Below are 16,370 nucleotides of genomic sequence, written 5' to 3'. Positions count from 1 at the left end.
CTTTTTTTTTAATGTGTCAAAATGCAAAAGGTTAAATTTCTTCTGAACTTACCTATTTGTAAGTAAACTGAAGTTTGTGTCCCCCCCCCCCAGACTTGTTCAGTTTTATATACAAATTGGGAGCAAAACTTCAGGGATTACCTGCATCAAACCAAGAGCAAGAAATGAAGGTAAGCTATTGTATTTCCTTAGAAATTGTAGTTACTGTGGGCAAATTACTCCTTTTCCTTCCCAGAGTTTGCCAGGATTTTGCAAACTGAGATGCTACCCTGAATCATTTCTTCTCTTCTCTTCTCCATCATTAAATGATTAGCTGCAGAGAGCCATGATCTTTTAGGTTCCTCATCTAGATCCTTAAGCCTGGAAAGCTTATGGATCGTGTCAGAGTATATTTGTTTTGATCTGAGTGTATTTGTTTATGGTCAGAGTATATTTATTTTAAGGAATGCTGTCCCTTTATAACTTTCAAGAGGGAGGAAAAAATAGCAGAGCATTACTGAATGCAGATCAGACTCTATTTCCTGCCCATAAATGTTCTGGGGGTACTAGCATCCTTTGGTAGAAGGAACAGTTCTTGGCAATGTTAAACCTTAACTTTTACTAAGCACCTATTATATGCAAGGCACTGTTCCAAGTGTTCTATCTGTTAATTCATTTAATCTTCATCATACTTCTTTGTCATAGGTATTATTAGTCCTATTTCACAGATGTAGAAACCGAGGCACAGGTAGGTCAAGTAACTTACCCCAGATCATGCAGTCAGTAAGTAGATGAGCAGGGATTCAAGCCACTGATGCTTGTTCCAGAATGGATGCCTTAACCACCCATATCCTGCTTCTCTCTTTGCCCAGAGCTCTGCTTTCTCTAGGCTTCCATACCATCTTCTGCCTCAGTGATTCAGTTCTGAAAGAAATGCAGAAGGCTTATAGCATATATAAGTGGCCTCTGGGAGCTCTGCAGGTAGGGGATGCCCTAAGGAACCCTGAATGGGAGTTTTCCTAGCACAAAACCCATGGGCTTCTCAGATGGGTCCTCCTCCAAACCTTGATCTCATGAATGGCACGTGACGAGTTGTGTAGCTTCTGAGTTTGTTATTATCTCAGGCATGACTGTATGACATGTTGGCTTAAACCCTGCCTGGTAGTCAGTAGAGCTACTGATAGTTCTAATGACCGATCCTGTATGTCCTCAGCCATATTGTCACTGACTGAAAGCTTTCGGGACTTTTTCTGAGTATCTCAGTACTCTTAGTCTAGTAATCATCCAGATCGTCAATTTACTGAAGCAGTGGTCTAGAAACTTGTACAGACCATTTTGCGTTCCCTAATGTCTTCAACAAATGTCTATTCAAGAGTCTGCTGTAAGCCACACATGTTCTAGGCTGTAGATACCGTATCCCCAAACGTCTGATTCATCAGTCATGTTGAGCTAGGTTATGCTGCTGTCACAAACAGCCCTCTAAATCTCAGTGGGTTAAACCAGAAGAAGCTTCTCCTTTGTGCTACATTTTCATCGAGGCTCATCCGAGGTCCTGCTTCCAACACCCAGGAGAGTGAAGCAGCTGCTGGGTAGATTCTGGATGTTGCCCGCCATGTGGCAGAGGGAAAGAGAGAGTGTGGCGAAGGAGATGAGAAGTCCAAACCACCACGGTCCGGAAGGGGAAGAAGAATCAGAGTGGCCCTCCTACCACAGCAGACAAAATCCCTGCCCCGAAGGGTACTTCCCTCCTAGTGAGAGGAAAACACACAAATAAGCAAGATGTCAGATTGACAGCTAGGAGGAAATAAAGAAGCTGGTGAGGTGGACATCTGTTGACTGAGAGATTTGATTTAGGTAAAGTGGTCTGAGAGGGGCGCTCACTGAGGAAGTAACGTTTAAATTGAAATCTAAAGGATTGGGGCACCTGGGTGGCTCGGTCATTGAGTGTCTGTCTTCGGCTCAGGTCATGATCCCAGAGTCCTGGGATCGAGCCCCGCATCGGGCTCCCTGCTCTGCAGGGAGTCTGCTTCTCCTTCTCCCTCTGCCCCTCCCCCTGTATGTGTTTTCTCTCTGTCAAATAAATAAATAAAATCTTAAAAAAAAAAAAAAGAAACCTAAACGATGGAGAGGAGCCAGCAACATGATGAGCTCAGGGAGAGTTTTCCAGTCAGAAGCAGCAGAGGCCACAAAGTGGCAAAGAACTGTGATGTTGGAGAACTGAAGGAAGGCTAGTGTGGCTTGGGACTCATCGAGACTGAGGGGCAGGAGCCCAGGAATACAGGGCCTTGCTAGCCACGGTAGGGAAGTGGGGTCTGAGTCCATGGGTCATGGGCACTAACTGAAGGCTTTGAGCCCAGGCAGCAACATAATCTGACTTAAATTTTTACAAGATCGTCCTACAGAAAGAATAAGTAGTTCAAAACACATAAGTATTTATAGAACACGTGTTTGCCCATGCAGAGGTGTACAGGAGAAGACAGGGTCCTGTCCTGAAGATCTTTTCTGGTTGGAGAGGTAGAGCATTTTAACATTTCTTTTAACCGTTGTAATAAAATTACTATAAAATACTTGGTGGTTGGAACAGTGTAGCAATTGTGTAAGTGACTCTTCTGAAAATTACAGATCTGTGGATATGAGCTTTAAAAAAAACTGACCAGAGTAGACTGGGAAGCATCCACCTGTCATAGAGATGAAGTTCTGCTCGACACTTAACCTCTGACTACAAATGCTGTTGCCTGCCCTGCCAGGCAAATTCCCTGAGGACCCATTTAGGAACAAGCAACTTTCTCTCAACTACTCTTGAGCCATTTTCTTGAACTCCTTGCTAGCCATGTAATTCACATCCCACAGGCATTTCTCAGTCTTTTATTGAAAACTGGTTGTTAAAATGTAAATCTGCCTAAATCCTTGAACCAATCTCTTCCAGTTGATGAAAGTACAGATTTTTTTACTTACTCAAGCTGAAGCATTAATTTACATATTTGGAATTAAAATCAAAATTAGGCTATTTTCAATAAAAGTGGGCAGAACACAGATGGGGTTGTAATTTAAAAAGAGAAATGTGATGCCCAAAACACTCGGGAGATGAGCTAAAATGGCTTTGGTTTTTTCAGATGTGCAGTGTGTCAGATGACACAGCTAATGGGGCTCAGCAATTTATATAAAATAGAGATACTGCTGTTTCCCTTTCTTGCATTCCTCCATTGTTTCATACTTCTGGAAGGCCCTCTGTTATTGTCCTTCGGGATTGGGTCCTAATCTCTGCAGACCTGGTTGTGTCACTCCTAAAAAAGCTAATGAGGAGAAGGGCTGCAAGCAGAAACCAAATGGAATATGGACCACTTGAGTGGTTCTTCTCATGTGCATCTGAATCCTCTAGGAAGCTTAAAAGGCAGATTCTGATTCAGCAGGACTGTGACGGTATGGTGCATAACAAATTACTCCGAAACTGAGCTGTTTAGCACCACAAACATCAGTTATCTTCTAGTTTCTGTGAGTCAGGAATTCAGGAGCAGCTTAGCTGGGTGGTTCTGGCTCAGGATCTTACATAAGGTTGCAGACAAGACAAAAGCCAGGAGAGGGGCACTCATCTAAAGACCCAAGCAGGGCTGGTGGATCTATTTCCAAGAGGCCTCAGTTTCTCGCTGGGTGGACCTGTCTATAGGCTGCTTGAACATCGTCCCTACTACCTGTCAGCCGGCTCTCCTCAGAGCAAGAGATCCATGAGAGAGCACAAGGGAGAAAGTGCAGAGCCTTTTGTGGCCTAGTCTCGAAAGTCACACACTGTCATTCCTACCATATTCTATATGTTGCATGCAAGTTACTAAGTCCAGCGGCACTCAAAAAAAAAAAAACAAAGGGGGGGGATTAAACTCTACTTTTTGAAGGGAAGAATGCCAAAGAATTTGTGGACATGTTTTAAAACCACCACAGGTAGGACCTGTTCCCAGGTGATGCAGGTGCTGGTCCTTGGACCATACTTTGAGTAGAAGGTACTAGAAAGGACTAGCCAGTGAGATTTTATTCTCATGATGCTTCCTTTCTGGTACTGTAACCTACCTTCTGAATAGGTCCCCCCCCCAGATAGATAACTATCTAAATTATTCTCTCTCTCTCTCTCTCATATCTTATTAAATATAAACCATATCAACGCAAATTAATAGCCACAAGAAAAACTAAATTTTGAAGTGTCTGTTCTCTCAGCCACCCAAATTCACATTAAAAGCCAATAGGACATATTTTGAGCAAACGTCAAAGGTTGGAGACTGGGGTTTTGCCAGAAGTTCCTCAACTTAACTAGAATAAAGACTAGAAACAGACTACCTTCCATTTTCTTCATGAACTTTACTGTGACTTTCTTCCTCCAACACATGGGTCTATAGCCAGCCACCCACTGAAGCTTTAACTGCCAATCTCTACACTTATATCCATCATGCTCTCTCTCCAGAGAATTCCTGTTCTTTGAGCTATTTTTATCCTCTCATAAATGATGGTTTCTTCTATTTTAAATACGGTAAGATTAATTCTTCTAAGAGTTCTAATTTTTTGCGTATTAGTCATTGTTGTTCCTCGCATCCTCCCTTGTCAGATGTGGTGGCAGTAACTCCATGTGCTAACAATTAGCCTTAAAAGGCTGTCTCTGGGTTCTATATTTTATCCTAATAGTTCCTAAAACTTAATTTTAGTAAACTCTTTGTTGCCCAGCATGATAAAAGTATTGAGATCTTCCCATCAGTCAGTAATGAGGAAATTAAAAAGTTACCATATGTTTCATGAATGATTTAAAGTTTTTCAAAAAAGTTAAGATATAACAAAATTAGTATAACAAATCCAACTTTCCTGAACATAATTTCTGTGAATACTAAGAAGTACTTCAGGGGGCGCCTGGGTGGCTCAGCCGGTTAAGCGTCTGCCTTCGGCTCAGGTCATGATCCCAGGGTCCTGGGATCGAGTCCCGCATCGGGCTCCCTGCTCTGCGGGGAGCCTGCTTCTCCCTCTCCCACTCCCCCTGCTTGTGTTCCCTCTCTCGCTGTGTCTCTCTGTCAAATAAATAAATAAGATCTTAAAAATTGGAAGAAAAAAAAAAGTACTTCAGTATCCCCAGTCACAATTATGAGTATGCAGTGCCAGTCTTAGGAACAGTTACGGAATAGGCAGTTAGATAGATGCCAAGAAAGCCTTCTGCCCCTCCCATCAATAACAACAGATAGATGGATGGATAGATAGATCGATAGATAGATTGATAGATAGATATCCTGTTGATGCCCATCATTGGCTTTTTTTTTTTTTTTTTTTGCATTCAACCTTACCCCTTCCCTGTCCTCTTTTAAAATAAAAAAGTTTCAGGGCGCCTGGGTAGCTCAGTCAGTTAAGTGTCCAACTCTTGATCTCAGCTCAAGTCTCGATCTCAGGGTCGGGTGTTCAAGCCCCATGTTGTGCTCCACCCTGGGTGTGGAACCTACTTAAAAAAAAATTTATAATAAAAAAATTTCCAGGAGAGGTAGCAGGGCCAGTGCATATGGTCCTGTAACTTGAATGTGCAGGTCACTAAATCATGTCACTGTGGTAACAGGTGGAGGAGGGATATTGGGTAGATGGGGTGGGTATAAAGGGAAAGGTTGACACAAAAAGGAGAGTAGAACTAATATTGAATGGGAGTGAATTTTCTGCTTTGCTATTTAGTAATTTGACCTCATTCCAGCTTCAGTTACCAAAGCCTGACAAAGTATGAAGGGCCAGTGAAAGGATCTTTCTGCGTAATAGAATTTTCAGATTGGGCCCTGTTTACTGTCTGGTGCTTCGGCAGAAAAGAGCCCTACTTGATTTTGTGGTGGGAAGTTGAGATATTTCTTCTGAGTGTATAATAATGAGATGAGACTTGGTAATGTTCAGGACAGAATCTAAAATTCAAATACATGATCTGCAGTGGATTTTTACATCCCCCTTACCAGCCCACTCATCATTCATACAAAGCTGAATAGTCTTTAAAAGAGCTTATGTTTTTGTTTTTGTTTTTTTCTTCTTCGTCTTCCATTTCCTGGGAGTTGGTGCACTAGAAACTGTCAAGGAATTGATGAGCCTTCAGGTCTACTAATTCATTCCTAGGAAGTTAGATGAATGTGCCCTCGTTCTATGAGATGCAATTTGAAGTTTCTGCTGCAGTCTTGCCATTTAAAAAATACTGTTCTTTGCCCTTTTTTGCCTCTAGGAAAGCTGTCCAAGTAACTGGATTTATGTCTTTTAACTCAGGGCTTGTTGTTCAGTATTCAAATGACAACGGGATACTCTGGCATTTGCTTCGAGAGTTGGACTTCATGTCATTTCTGGAGCCACAGATCATTTCCATTGACCTGCCACGGGAGGCGAAGACCCCCGCCACAGCTTTTCGATGGTGGCAACCCCAACATGGCAAGTTACTGCTCACTCCACCTTTCCCGGTGGCCTTGAGAACATATGGTTAAAGCCGCATTGTACCATATGCTTCTTAATTTGCTGTCAGTTTCCTAGACAATTTGATTTAAAAGCATAGTCATAAAGATATTCATATAGCTATATAACGAACTTTCTCTAACTGCCTTTATTCATCGGATTTCAGGGAAACATTCAGCCCAGTGGGCCTTGGACGATGTCCTTATAGGAATGAATGACAGCTCTCAAACTGGGTTTCAAGACAAATTTGATGGCTCCATAGATTTGCAAGCCAGCTGGTACCGAATACAAGGAGGTCAAGTCGGTATTGACTGTCTCTCTATGGATACTGCTCTGATATTCACTGAAAACATAGGTATATATTTTCACCAGATAAAGGGAGAATATTTAATTAACTAGAGGACTAAGTTAACTAAAACCCAAGAGGAGACTCTCTAATGCAAAACTGTGTACATAACTGCCTGGGCTGAGGGAGACTCTGGAAAGAAAGGAGTTGGGTTGACTTCTAAAATAACTTGGTGCGTCCAGCTTGCCTTAGAACCATCCTTCGTGCGTGATCTAACTAAGGTTTCCTAAAAGAGCAGCAAAATCTCTCTTGGAAGACATTTCCGTGTCTCATGATTTGCAGAATTGCAGATAGAAGACTCTCCAAGATGGTCACGCTTTTCAAATTAGCAGCCTTCCATGGGTCCAAGCCCCTGCTAGCCAAATAAAAGCAGTTATTGTGGGATGAAAAGTCACTTCAGTTAAGACAGGATCCTTGTTTGCTCCTGAGCATGTTTATTACAAGCACAAATGCCAAATAAGCAAAGAGAGGACCATTGTATACTACCGTTCAACTTCTCCCTTTTTTTGTAGGAAAACCGCGTTATGCCGAGACCTGGGACTTTCACGTGTCGGCATCAACGTTCTTGCAGTTTGAAATGAGCATGGGCTGCAGCAAGCCCTTCAGTGACGCCCACAGCGTCCAGCTCCAGTATTCTCTAAACAACGGCAGGGACTGGCATCTGGTCACCGAGGAGTGTGTGCCTCCCACCATTGGCTGCCTGCACTACGCAGAAAGTTCTGTGTACACCTCAGAACGATTCCAGAATTGGAAGCGGATCACCGTCTACCTTCCACTCTCCACCATGTGAGAACTATTGTGTGACTTCATGTCAGAATGTTAGGTTCCTATCACGTCATTTGAAAATAATTGTGATTCCACTTAGCAATTCTGACTCACGATAATTATGCAGGGAGTCTGCCAGGGCGGGGGGGTGCGGGGAAGTACCAGATGCTTGGGGTTGCCAATTTTTTAATATGTCGGTGAGTTCCAAAAGTTTTACGGGTCTGAACTTTTCTGTTCTTTGGCAACCGGAAGGCTGCCCACCAGACTCAGTTGTAAAAATAATCTTGTTCTGTTGTAAAAATACCCAGTAACCAGAGTGATATTTGTTCACATGGAGCAGTATGTGAAATCATCACATGTGGAAGAATAGTAGCCTTAGTTTCTTTTTTTTTCTTTATTCTCAGTACCACAGTGAGAGTAAAAAGTTGGTTCCTTTGGAACGCTCATACTGTTTTTACATCTTTCTTCCCCTCCCTGGGATTTCAGATCACATTCAAGAGTTGTATTAGGGCTTACAGCAGGCTCCCTCGTTTGTGGTTTAGGCATTAGGATAATTTGGGGATCTTTCTAGGAGCTGGTGTGTCCTGGGGCGGCTGGTCAGAGATCGTGCCGTCCTGGGACTGCTCCCCTCCGGTCCCTGCCTCACCCTGCCGCTACGCTGTTCTGAATTATAGGCAAGTTGGCTTCTGCAGGCTACGTTTACCAGGCTCCTGCATCTGCTGGCTTCCTGGTAGATTTAGTGGCACAACCTGGCAAGATAGGCAGAGTGGAAACGGAGATAAAACAGGGTGTCCATCCCTTTCCCTTTCTGTCTCAAGTGCATCTTGGCCAACTTCAGTGGCTCCCGCTCCCCAGAGATGGCTCCCCGTGGGACCCTGGCCCCTGGGCACCCCCAACACTGTCTCCTCCCTGTGTCCCTCCAGCTTCGGACTTGTAGCGGCTTCCCAGCTTTCGCCCAGCTCTGGTCTCCTCACCGCCGCTGTTGGCTTCTCAGCTCTGGCACTGACCGTACCTCCAGGTCCTTGTGTTAACGCTGTCTAGATTAAATACTCACAGTGGTTTCCATTTTGCTGATTCAATTCTGACTGAGAGGTGTACAACCAAATGGCAGAAGAAAAAATGCAGGAAACCAAAGCATTTTAGCATTTAACCTAAAATGGTTTCCTGTGGACCCCCAGAGCTTTAAAGAGTGTTTACTGGGAGCTCGTTTATTCGCTTTATTGTTATTCAACAAATGTTTATTGAATATCTACTGTGTTTTAGAACTCTAACGCAAAATGAATAAGCTGACGCCAGGATCCAAAGATCTATTTAGGATAGTGGACATCTCAGCAGTTATTTATGACATAAAATGGTGACATTGATAATACTCAGGGATGTTATTGAAACTCAGGGGGAGGGGTACTACCTAACTGAGGGAGCTTCCTGGAGGGGCCCATCTCTGAACTGAGTGAAGGAGCAGAGCCTGTGGGGTGAAGAGGGCTTGTGGGAAGGCATGCTGCCGCTTGGCGTGGACCTTCCCTTCGTTGGGGAATCACCGGCAGGGTGTTAAGGGGAGGTAAAGCCACCACACCAGCAGCCATGTTGCGCTGAGGGAGAATTTGTGTCGGGAAACAATGGCACTTGAAATGTCACTATTGAAATTCTACTTCAAGATTCCACATTCCAAATAAGTGACTCACCGACTTCTGCTGTGCAGCCCGTTCCTAAGCGAGGGGCTGCTACTGCGGTTTGGCCCAGGCTGCATGTATTTCTGGATAAGGTGATCTTCTGACAGTGAATTCCAAATAGCAGATTGCAAATAGAATGGAAAACGCGGGCGTGCATCATATCGTTCGGGCCCTCACCTCTCAGGAGCCAGGCCTCAGGCACCAACACGGAGGCAGAACTTCCCTGGGGTTTCCGTTTCCAGTCTCAGAAACCATTTAGGGACAGTAGCGCAGGGACCTCATGCCCAGAACTTCGTGAGATTCCAGCTTCTCCTCATGTTTCTCATCCATTCCGCCTCTTTCCTCGTTCTGAATGGCAGGAAAAGCCTGAAAGCAAAACCCCAGATTCAGCGCGTAGCTCAAACACATAATAAATCGCTAGTCTGAGATAACTTTCCCACCCCAGGTGAGTTAGGAGACACTTGTATGAAAGGAAGGGTGAGATATTTACAAACCATGTTTTCTCCTCTCGTTGGTGGGTTCAGCAGGAAAGAGCATCCAACACTTGGTGTGAGAACTAAGTGTCTCCAAGAGGGAACTAGAACTTGGAGGAGGGCTCTTCAGAGCGAAAGGGGAGTTAAAAGAAATGCTCTCCTGCTTTCAAGGGTGCGTGTCGAACCAAGTGTGTTATCTTTGGTTAGATCTCCCAGGACCCGGTTCCGATGGATTCAGTCCAGCTACACTGTGGGGGCTGACACGTGGGCTATTGATAATGTCGTGCTGGCATCCGGGTGCCCCTGGCTGTGCTCGGGACGAGGGATTTGCGATGCCGGACACTGTGTGTAAGTCAATGACGCTGGCAGTTTCTTTTTCACAATGCAAAAACAAAAACGGCTTTCGAACTCACGACGGATGATGCCTCTCCTCCACTCCTTTTTTTCTCTTAGGTGTGACCGGGGCTTTGGTGGTGCCTCCTGTGTGCCCATCGTTCCTCTGCCCTCGATTCTTAAGGATGATTTCAACGGGAACCTACATCCCGATCTCTGGCCTGAAGTGTATGGTGCCGAGAGGGGCAATCTGAATGGTGAAACCATCAAATCTGGAACGTCACTTATTTTTAAAGGGGTCAGATAAGATTCTACTTCTCTACTCTGCTACTGAGATTCCTTCCTTCCCTCACTGCTCCACACAAATGCGTTTCTGAACCTGCTCAGATGGTGCATTATTTTATACAAGGCTGTTGTCTTCTAGCCCAGACCGTGTTTTCTCCTCTGTTCAGCATAATCATTCTTTAGCATCACTTAGGCATAAAATCTTTCCTCTGCTTTGGTGATCAGACCTTCATTACTTTCTGCTGCAATTATATATATGTGTGTGTGTGTGTGTGTGTGTATGCATATATGTGTACACACACACAAATTATGCATATGCAATTTCTAGAATCTTGAATTCTAGAATGTAGCGTTTTATGTGTTATTGAATATATAACTTGCAGAACTGAAAAAAATGATTTTATAAAAGGTCTTTGCTTTTTCCTTTCTTTTTTTTCCCTTTCCTTCCTGCCAATAGAGCCCTTTCGTGACTTTAAGAAAGCCAAACATTTGAATCAAGTGAAAAAACATTCTCAAACATTGTTAGTCTGTTTTTGTATTTCAGCCTAGGTGTCTGGTGAGAGGGATGTTAAGCAATTGTGTGAAACACTGTACTGGCTGGCACATCTTTCTATGTGAACACATCTATAGAGAGAGAAAAAACACTTAGGGGGTCGGAGAGATTTACAAGTCCTTTCCATCCACATTTCAGGATGGAAGCTGCTGGTTTTTGCGTGTGTGTTTTTTCAGTCTTGTCGGAGGCATTAGCTCTGATTACCACTAGCTCACTTCCGATCTGCTTGTAGCATTGACAAGACCAAAAAGCAGGAGCCCTGTGACTTTTCATGATTTAAATATCTTTACCTGATAAATTTTTAAGCAGTGGGATTAACCTGGTCCCTAGAGCCTAAGAAGAAGGAAGACACAGAGTGTTTTCTGTTTTCCCTTTAGCCATCCAAATGCAAGAGCAACCAAGCATTATATGTATTAGACGTATTGCCTGTCAGCTCTGCAAGATGTAGAGTGGGCCATTCAGTAGGGTGCAGTTTGACCTAGAAAGGCATTCTTTCGTTAAAAAGGAAATGATTGTCTCTTTTGAATGTTTATAGATTCAGGAGTACTATCAGCTATTAAAATAGCTCTTATATGCCAAAGAACTCCCACATTTAGTACAAATGGATTAATGAACCTGGAAAAGAGATGGGAAAAGAAACCTATCCGTGTGAACTAGAATATGCGCAGAAGCAGGGCTTGACATTTCCACCATGTAATTAATATCAAGTGCTGAGCTACAAGCAAATACTACAAACATGAAAGATACTTTCATATACATTGTGCCCACTTTCAACATAACTGTTCCTACAAGATGTAGTGTGCAATGGTCCTTTGATGGCTGATATGTATTTGCCCATGGGAACAATTTTATACTTAAGTTCCATAATCAAGGGGGAAGAGTCATCATAATCCTTTAACTTGATGTTAGCAAGCGATCTTTATTAGCTGGATCTTTCAGCTACCCACCTCAAAGCTTATTCCTTGCAAGTCGAAGAAGCCACCTTTCCTCATCACCTCAACCTCCACGTGGCACCAAGATGTAAAACCATTCAAGCTTTGTGCTTGTCAGGGTACACGGGAGAGAGTGTCTCTCAACAGTGAAACATGAAGAACAGGCATTGACCAGGTGTCACGGACTGAGCAGGGCAGTGAGTTATTAGGGTAAAAATAAAAAACAACAAAGACTGGAAATATAAGGCTTTTACAGGGCAACCTTCAATCCTGGAAGTTTGAATTGATGCTTTGTGAAGTTCAGGGACAGGTATACATGCCGCTGCTTTTTCATGACAGTATTAAATAATTCTCAAACTCTAAATTTAGCACTGTCTGGATTTCTTCTCCCAAAAGCAAAAGGTGATTTAATAAACGAAACACTAGTATCCAATAAAAGCTGGAAGATAAGTTACACAGTCTGACAAATCTGGGCTCAAATTGTGCCATCAACACTTTTAAGCTCTGCAATCTTGAACAAGTTACTGTCTCTGAGTTTCAGTCTACTTCTCTGTATCATAAAGATAATAATATCTTGCCCTTACGAGTGCGATGTGTGTTAAAGGAAAAAGGTGTCTGTTTTAGAACCTGGCATATTACAGGCATTGAATAATTCAATAATACGGTTGCTATTAGAAAATTAGTTCTATTTAAAGTTTTTCAGTTATTGAGGATTTTGTGCTGGGTAATAAGAGAAAGAGGGCGAATTTGCTTTCTCTAGCTAAAATTACATTTGGTGTTTATTAGTTGACAATTAAGAAATCCAGGGGTGCCTGGGTGGCGCAGTTGGTTAAGCGTCAGACTCTTGGTTTCGGCTCAGGTCATGATCTCAGGGTCCTGGGATTGAGCCCTGCCTCAGACTCCCTGCTCAGCAAGGAGCCTGCTTCACATTCTCTCTCCCTCTGCCCCTCCTGCTCATTCTCTCTCTCTCTCAAATAAATAAATAAATCTGGAAAGGAAGGGAGGAAGGGTGGGAAGGAGGGAGGGAGGAAGGAAGGAAGGAAGTGTCCACTCAGTATCACACAGTCCTATACCACCAAAGAGTCACTTCATTCATAAGTCACAGCTAAGATGCTAAAAGGCTTATTTGTACCTTAGGACATTTGCATAGTGAAATTCTATTTTACTAGCTATCACTGCAGTCCTGTGTACACACAGAGAAAACAAGCTATGGGGCTGTCAGTCCCAGGCAACCAGAAATAGTTAATTAGCAGAAGAAATTACCAAAGCTAATGTGATCGCTTTCTTCCTTCTTTGGCTTCTCTGCATGAGCAGTTATAGCCGAGGCATGGGGACTTGCTTATTATGCCTTATTTAACCTCCAGCGGGAGGGTGTTGTGTCAGCCTGGATGAGAGCCTCCCAGCGTGGTCAGAGTGCACAAAGGAGTAGTAAGTCCCTACGACTCCCTGGAACACTGAAAAAGTTACCTCTTAGTTCCCAACTTCCAGCAGGAGCACTTGGCAGAGACTTTCCATCTGTTTCCTCATTACTCCTCTCATGGGGTGCTGTGGTCAAAGGAGGCTACTTTTTAAAAAAGCCTGCAGATAGGTAATGCTGTCATTTTTGCACTGCTTTTTATAAAAGTCACTGCAAAGTGGGATGTCGAGTTGAGACAGTGAAACTGGGTTACGCAGTCATAAGAAATGAAAGCCTTAAGAAAGGGGCAATGATCCATTTTTCCTTTTCAACTGCACCCACCATTGCTTCTGGATCCTTACATGTATGTATCTATTACTTAGCTAATGCAAGTTAGGTGTATAAAAGTAAAACGAAAATAATTCTGCAGATGAAATAAGGTTGTTTAACGTATATGTTTGTGTTTTCAGGAAGGACTGAGGATGCTTATTTCAAGAGATCTAGACTGTACCAATACTATGTATGTCCAGTTTTCACTTAGATTTATAGCAAAAGGTAAGTCGTTTCTATGGGTAGAATTCATTATTTCTCTTCAAGAGAACTCCCCCTTGCCTTACACAATTCCTTCCCCACAAAGAAATGATAGATTTGAGGCCCATAAGTTCTGTTACATGGAAGAGCTGACATAAATATAAGTAAATAAATGTTCACAGATGTGCTTCTATAATGTAAATTCATCTTAATATAAGGGTAAGATAACTACTGATTTTGCAAAAATTTCATATAGCTGTAGTAATCATACTAATTCTATGGTAGCTAGATTTATCATTCTGTCCCTGAGTCTTTTTTCCACCACGACTTCCTAGGTATAAGAATTTTAAATTTTAAAAATTTAGCTTGTGGACATTTTGAATTTTCTTTTATAGGTGTGAACCCCCAAAAGACAACTCTTTGCCATTATGACCTTTCATATTAACTAAGTCATTTCCTCAACAAATAACGCCCTTTGGATATAATAAGCTTTCAAGTAGATTTTTGTTTGTATCCTGAGATTTAAGTGTTTGACCATTTGTAAAATTGTGGTGCCCGTGGAAGCAAAATTCTCTGATATAATTCCTAAATGAAATACAGAAAGATCTGTGTTCATATCTGAGAAAGAGAGGGAGATACTGTTGTGTGAAAATCTGAGATCTGGTATGCGTTTTGAGATACAGTCATCCGGGAAGCTCCACCTGACATTGCTTGAAGCTGCCTCCGAAGCACTTGGACTAAAGCCTCCTGGGGAATATAAGTCAGTTTATGCATCGATGCCAAAAAAATAGTGTTAGAACCTACCATCTCCCTACTTTTATCACAGTATGTTTTATGCCTGTGGTGTCTTCTCTCTAGGTACCCCGGAGAGGTCTCACTCTATTCTATTACAATTCTCTATCAATGGGGGAATCACTTGGCACCTGATGGACGAATTTTACTTCCCTCAGACAACCAACATACTTTTCATTAATGTTCCCTTGCCATATACTGCCCAGACCAATGCTACAAGGTTCAGACTCTGGCAACCTTATAATAATGGTAAGAATGCACATGTTCGCCTATGATCAAAACTGACGATGGCATTTTACCATGTTTGTTTCTAAGATGTGGAGGAAGTGTTTGTCAACTGAGTAGTTTTCATTGTCCATAACACACATTTTACCTAGAGGAGTCTCAGTGAATATTTAACTTTATGTATCTTTATTGTCTCTTTGTATTTGACTTATAAGTTCTCTTGATGATGTAAATATAGCTAAAGCCCCTTACAGAGCTAAGGTTTTTAAAAAATAATTGAGCATTGGGCCGCCTGGGTGGCTCAGTTGGTTAAGCATCTGCCTTTAGCGCAGGTCATGATCTTGGGGTCCTGGGATTGAGCCCTGCTTCAGGCTCCCTGCTCAGCGGGGATTCTGCTTCTTCTGCTCCTCCCCCCCTGCTCGTGGGTTCACTCTCTCAAATAAATAAATAAAATCTTTTTTAAAAAATGTAGCATTATCGTTAGTCACTCCTCAATTGTAACTACATTCCTGCTGAATTCATTTGGGAATAAATAGTTCTTCTGAGTGTGGCATTTCATTAGTGAGACAGAACAACATTGCAGCAAAATACCATGACAAAGTGACAGGGACTTACACCAAGCAGAAAGTACCTTAGATAAAATATTCTTATCACATACCCCCGCTTCAGTGGTAAGTTAAAGTGAATGTATAATTTAACAGCATTTTCAGATGGCTACAGAAAATGATTCTACAAATTCGTAATGTTTTATTGCTTCCAATATTTCTATTAACTGCTGATTATAAAGGACCAGACTCTACCAAATCATGCATTTAATGGCCTGAGTAAGCATGGAGATATCCCATTAAGCATATTCTTTGCAGAGGTAACACAGAAATGAATAAGAAAAATGTACCGCTATCTCTAAAATTTAACCTGAGTATTTATTTTATACTAGTAAGCCAGAAATAATTTTTAACTTATTACGAACAGAAAAAATAATCTTTTATAATCACCAAATAAAAGTAAAAATGAATAAATAAATAAATGCAACCAAGTTTCACAATCCAGAGGATCATTGTCTTTATGTTATGATTGGAATTTTACTTACCTTTTACTTTATTGTTTTCACCAACTGCTTCCAAAGCAAGAAAAGAGAAGAAAGCTACTAGAATTAGTACAGTGATAGCTGGGGCACCTGGGTGGCTCAGATGGTTAAGCGTCTGCCTTCAGCTCAGGTCGTGATCTCCAGGTCCTGGGATTGAGCCCCACGTCGGGCTCCCAGCTCAGCGGGGAGTCTGTTTCTCCCTCTCCCTCTGCCTCTCTCCCCTTGCTTGTGCTCTCTCTCTCTCTCTCTCTCAAATGAATAAAGTCTTTGAAAACAAAAAAAGAATGTACCAAAAAAGAAAGAACAGTGATAGGATTAGAGAGAGAGAGAGACACACGTGACTTCATTTAAATCATCAGGTTATTTCTACAAGCTCCTGTTTACAAATTATATATATATTTATATATAATATATATATCTTGGTAAGAATTGTAGTCAAAGTAGAAATCAGCGAAGAAGCAACCTTGGGGAATCTTGATGTTTCTGCTTTGGCATGGTCTTATTTCCTTGTTTCCTTGAGTCCAAACAGCGCTTTGCAAAGACAGCCTGGGTTTGCCCTCCTCCCTACTCTGTA

The 16,370-nt window shown here is 42.3% G+C and overlaps 1 protein-coding gene across 1 annotated transcript in view; it reads left to right on the top strand.

The window, feature by feature from the left end:
* Positions 1 to 16,370, top strand: part of RELN (reelin) — a 288,596-nt gene that overhangs the window by 198,487 nt on the left and 73,739 nt on the right. The window contains 8 exon segments of the mRNA XM_081799707.1: positions 94 to 170; positions 6,229 to 6,387; positions 6,575 to 6,763; positions 7,267 to 7,540; positions 9,870 to 10,010; positions 10,116 to 10,293; positions 13,632 to 13,716; positions 14,551 to 14,733. Coding sequence (XP_081655833.1) covers positions 94 to 170; positions 6,229 to 6,387; positions 6,575 to 6,763; positions 7,267 to 7,540; positions 9,870 to 10,010; positions 10,116 to 10,293; positions 13,632 to 13,716; positions 14,551 to 14,733 — 1,286 coding nt within the window.

Source organism: Leptonychotes weddellii, chromosome 12, assembly GCF_054177405.1.
Source record: "Leptonychotes weddellii isolate Sample4059 chromosome 12, ASM5417740v2, whole genome shotgun sequence".
Taxonomy (NCBI): Eukaryota; Metazoa; Chordata; class Mammalia; order Carnivora; family Phocidae; genus Leptonychotes; species Leptonychotes weddellii.
This window is presented reverse-complemented; position numbering and strand designations above follow the sequence as displayed.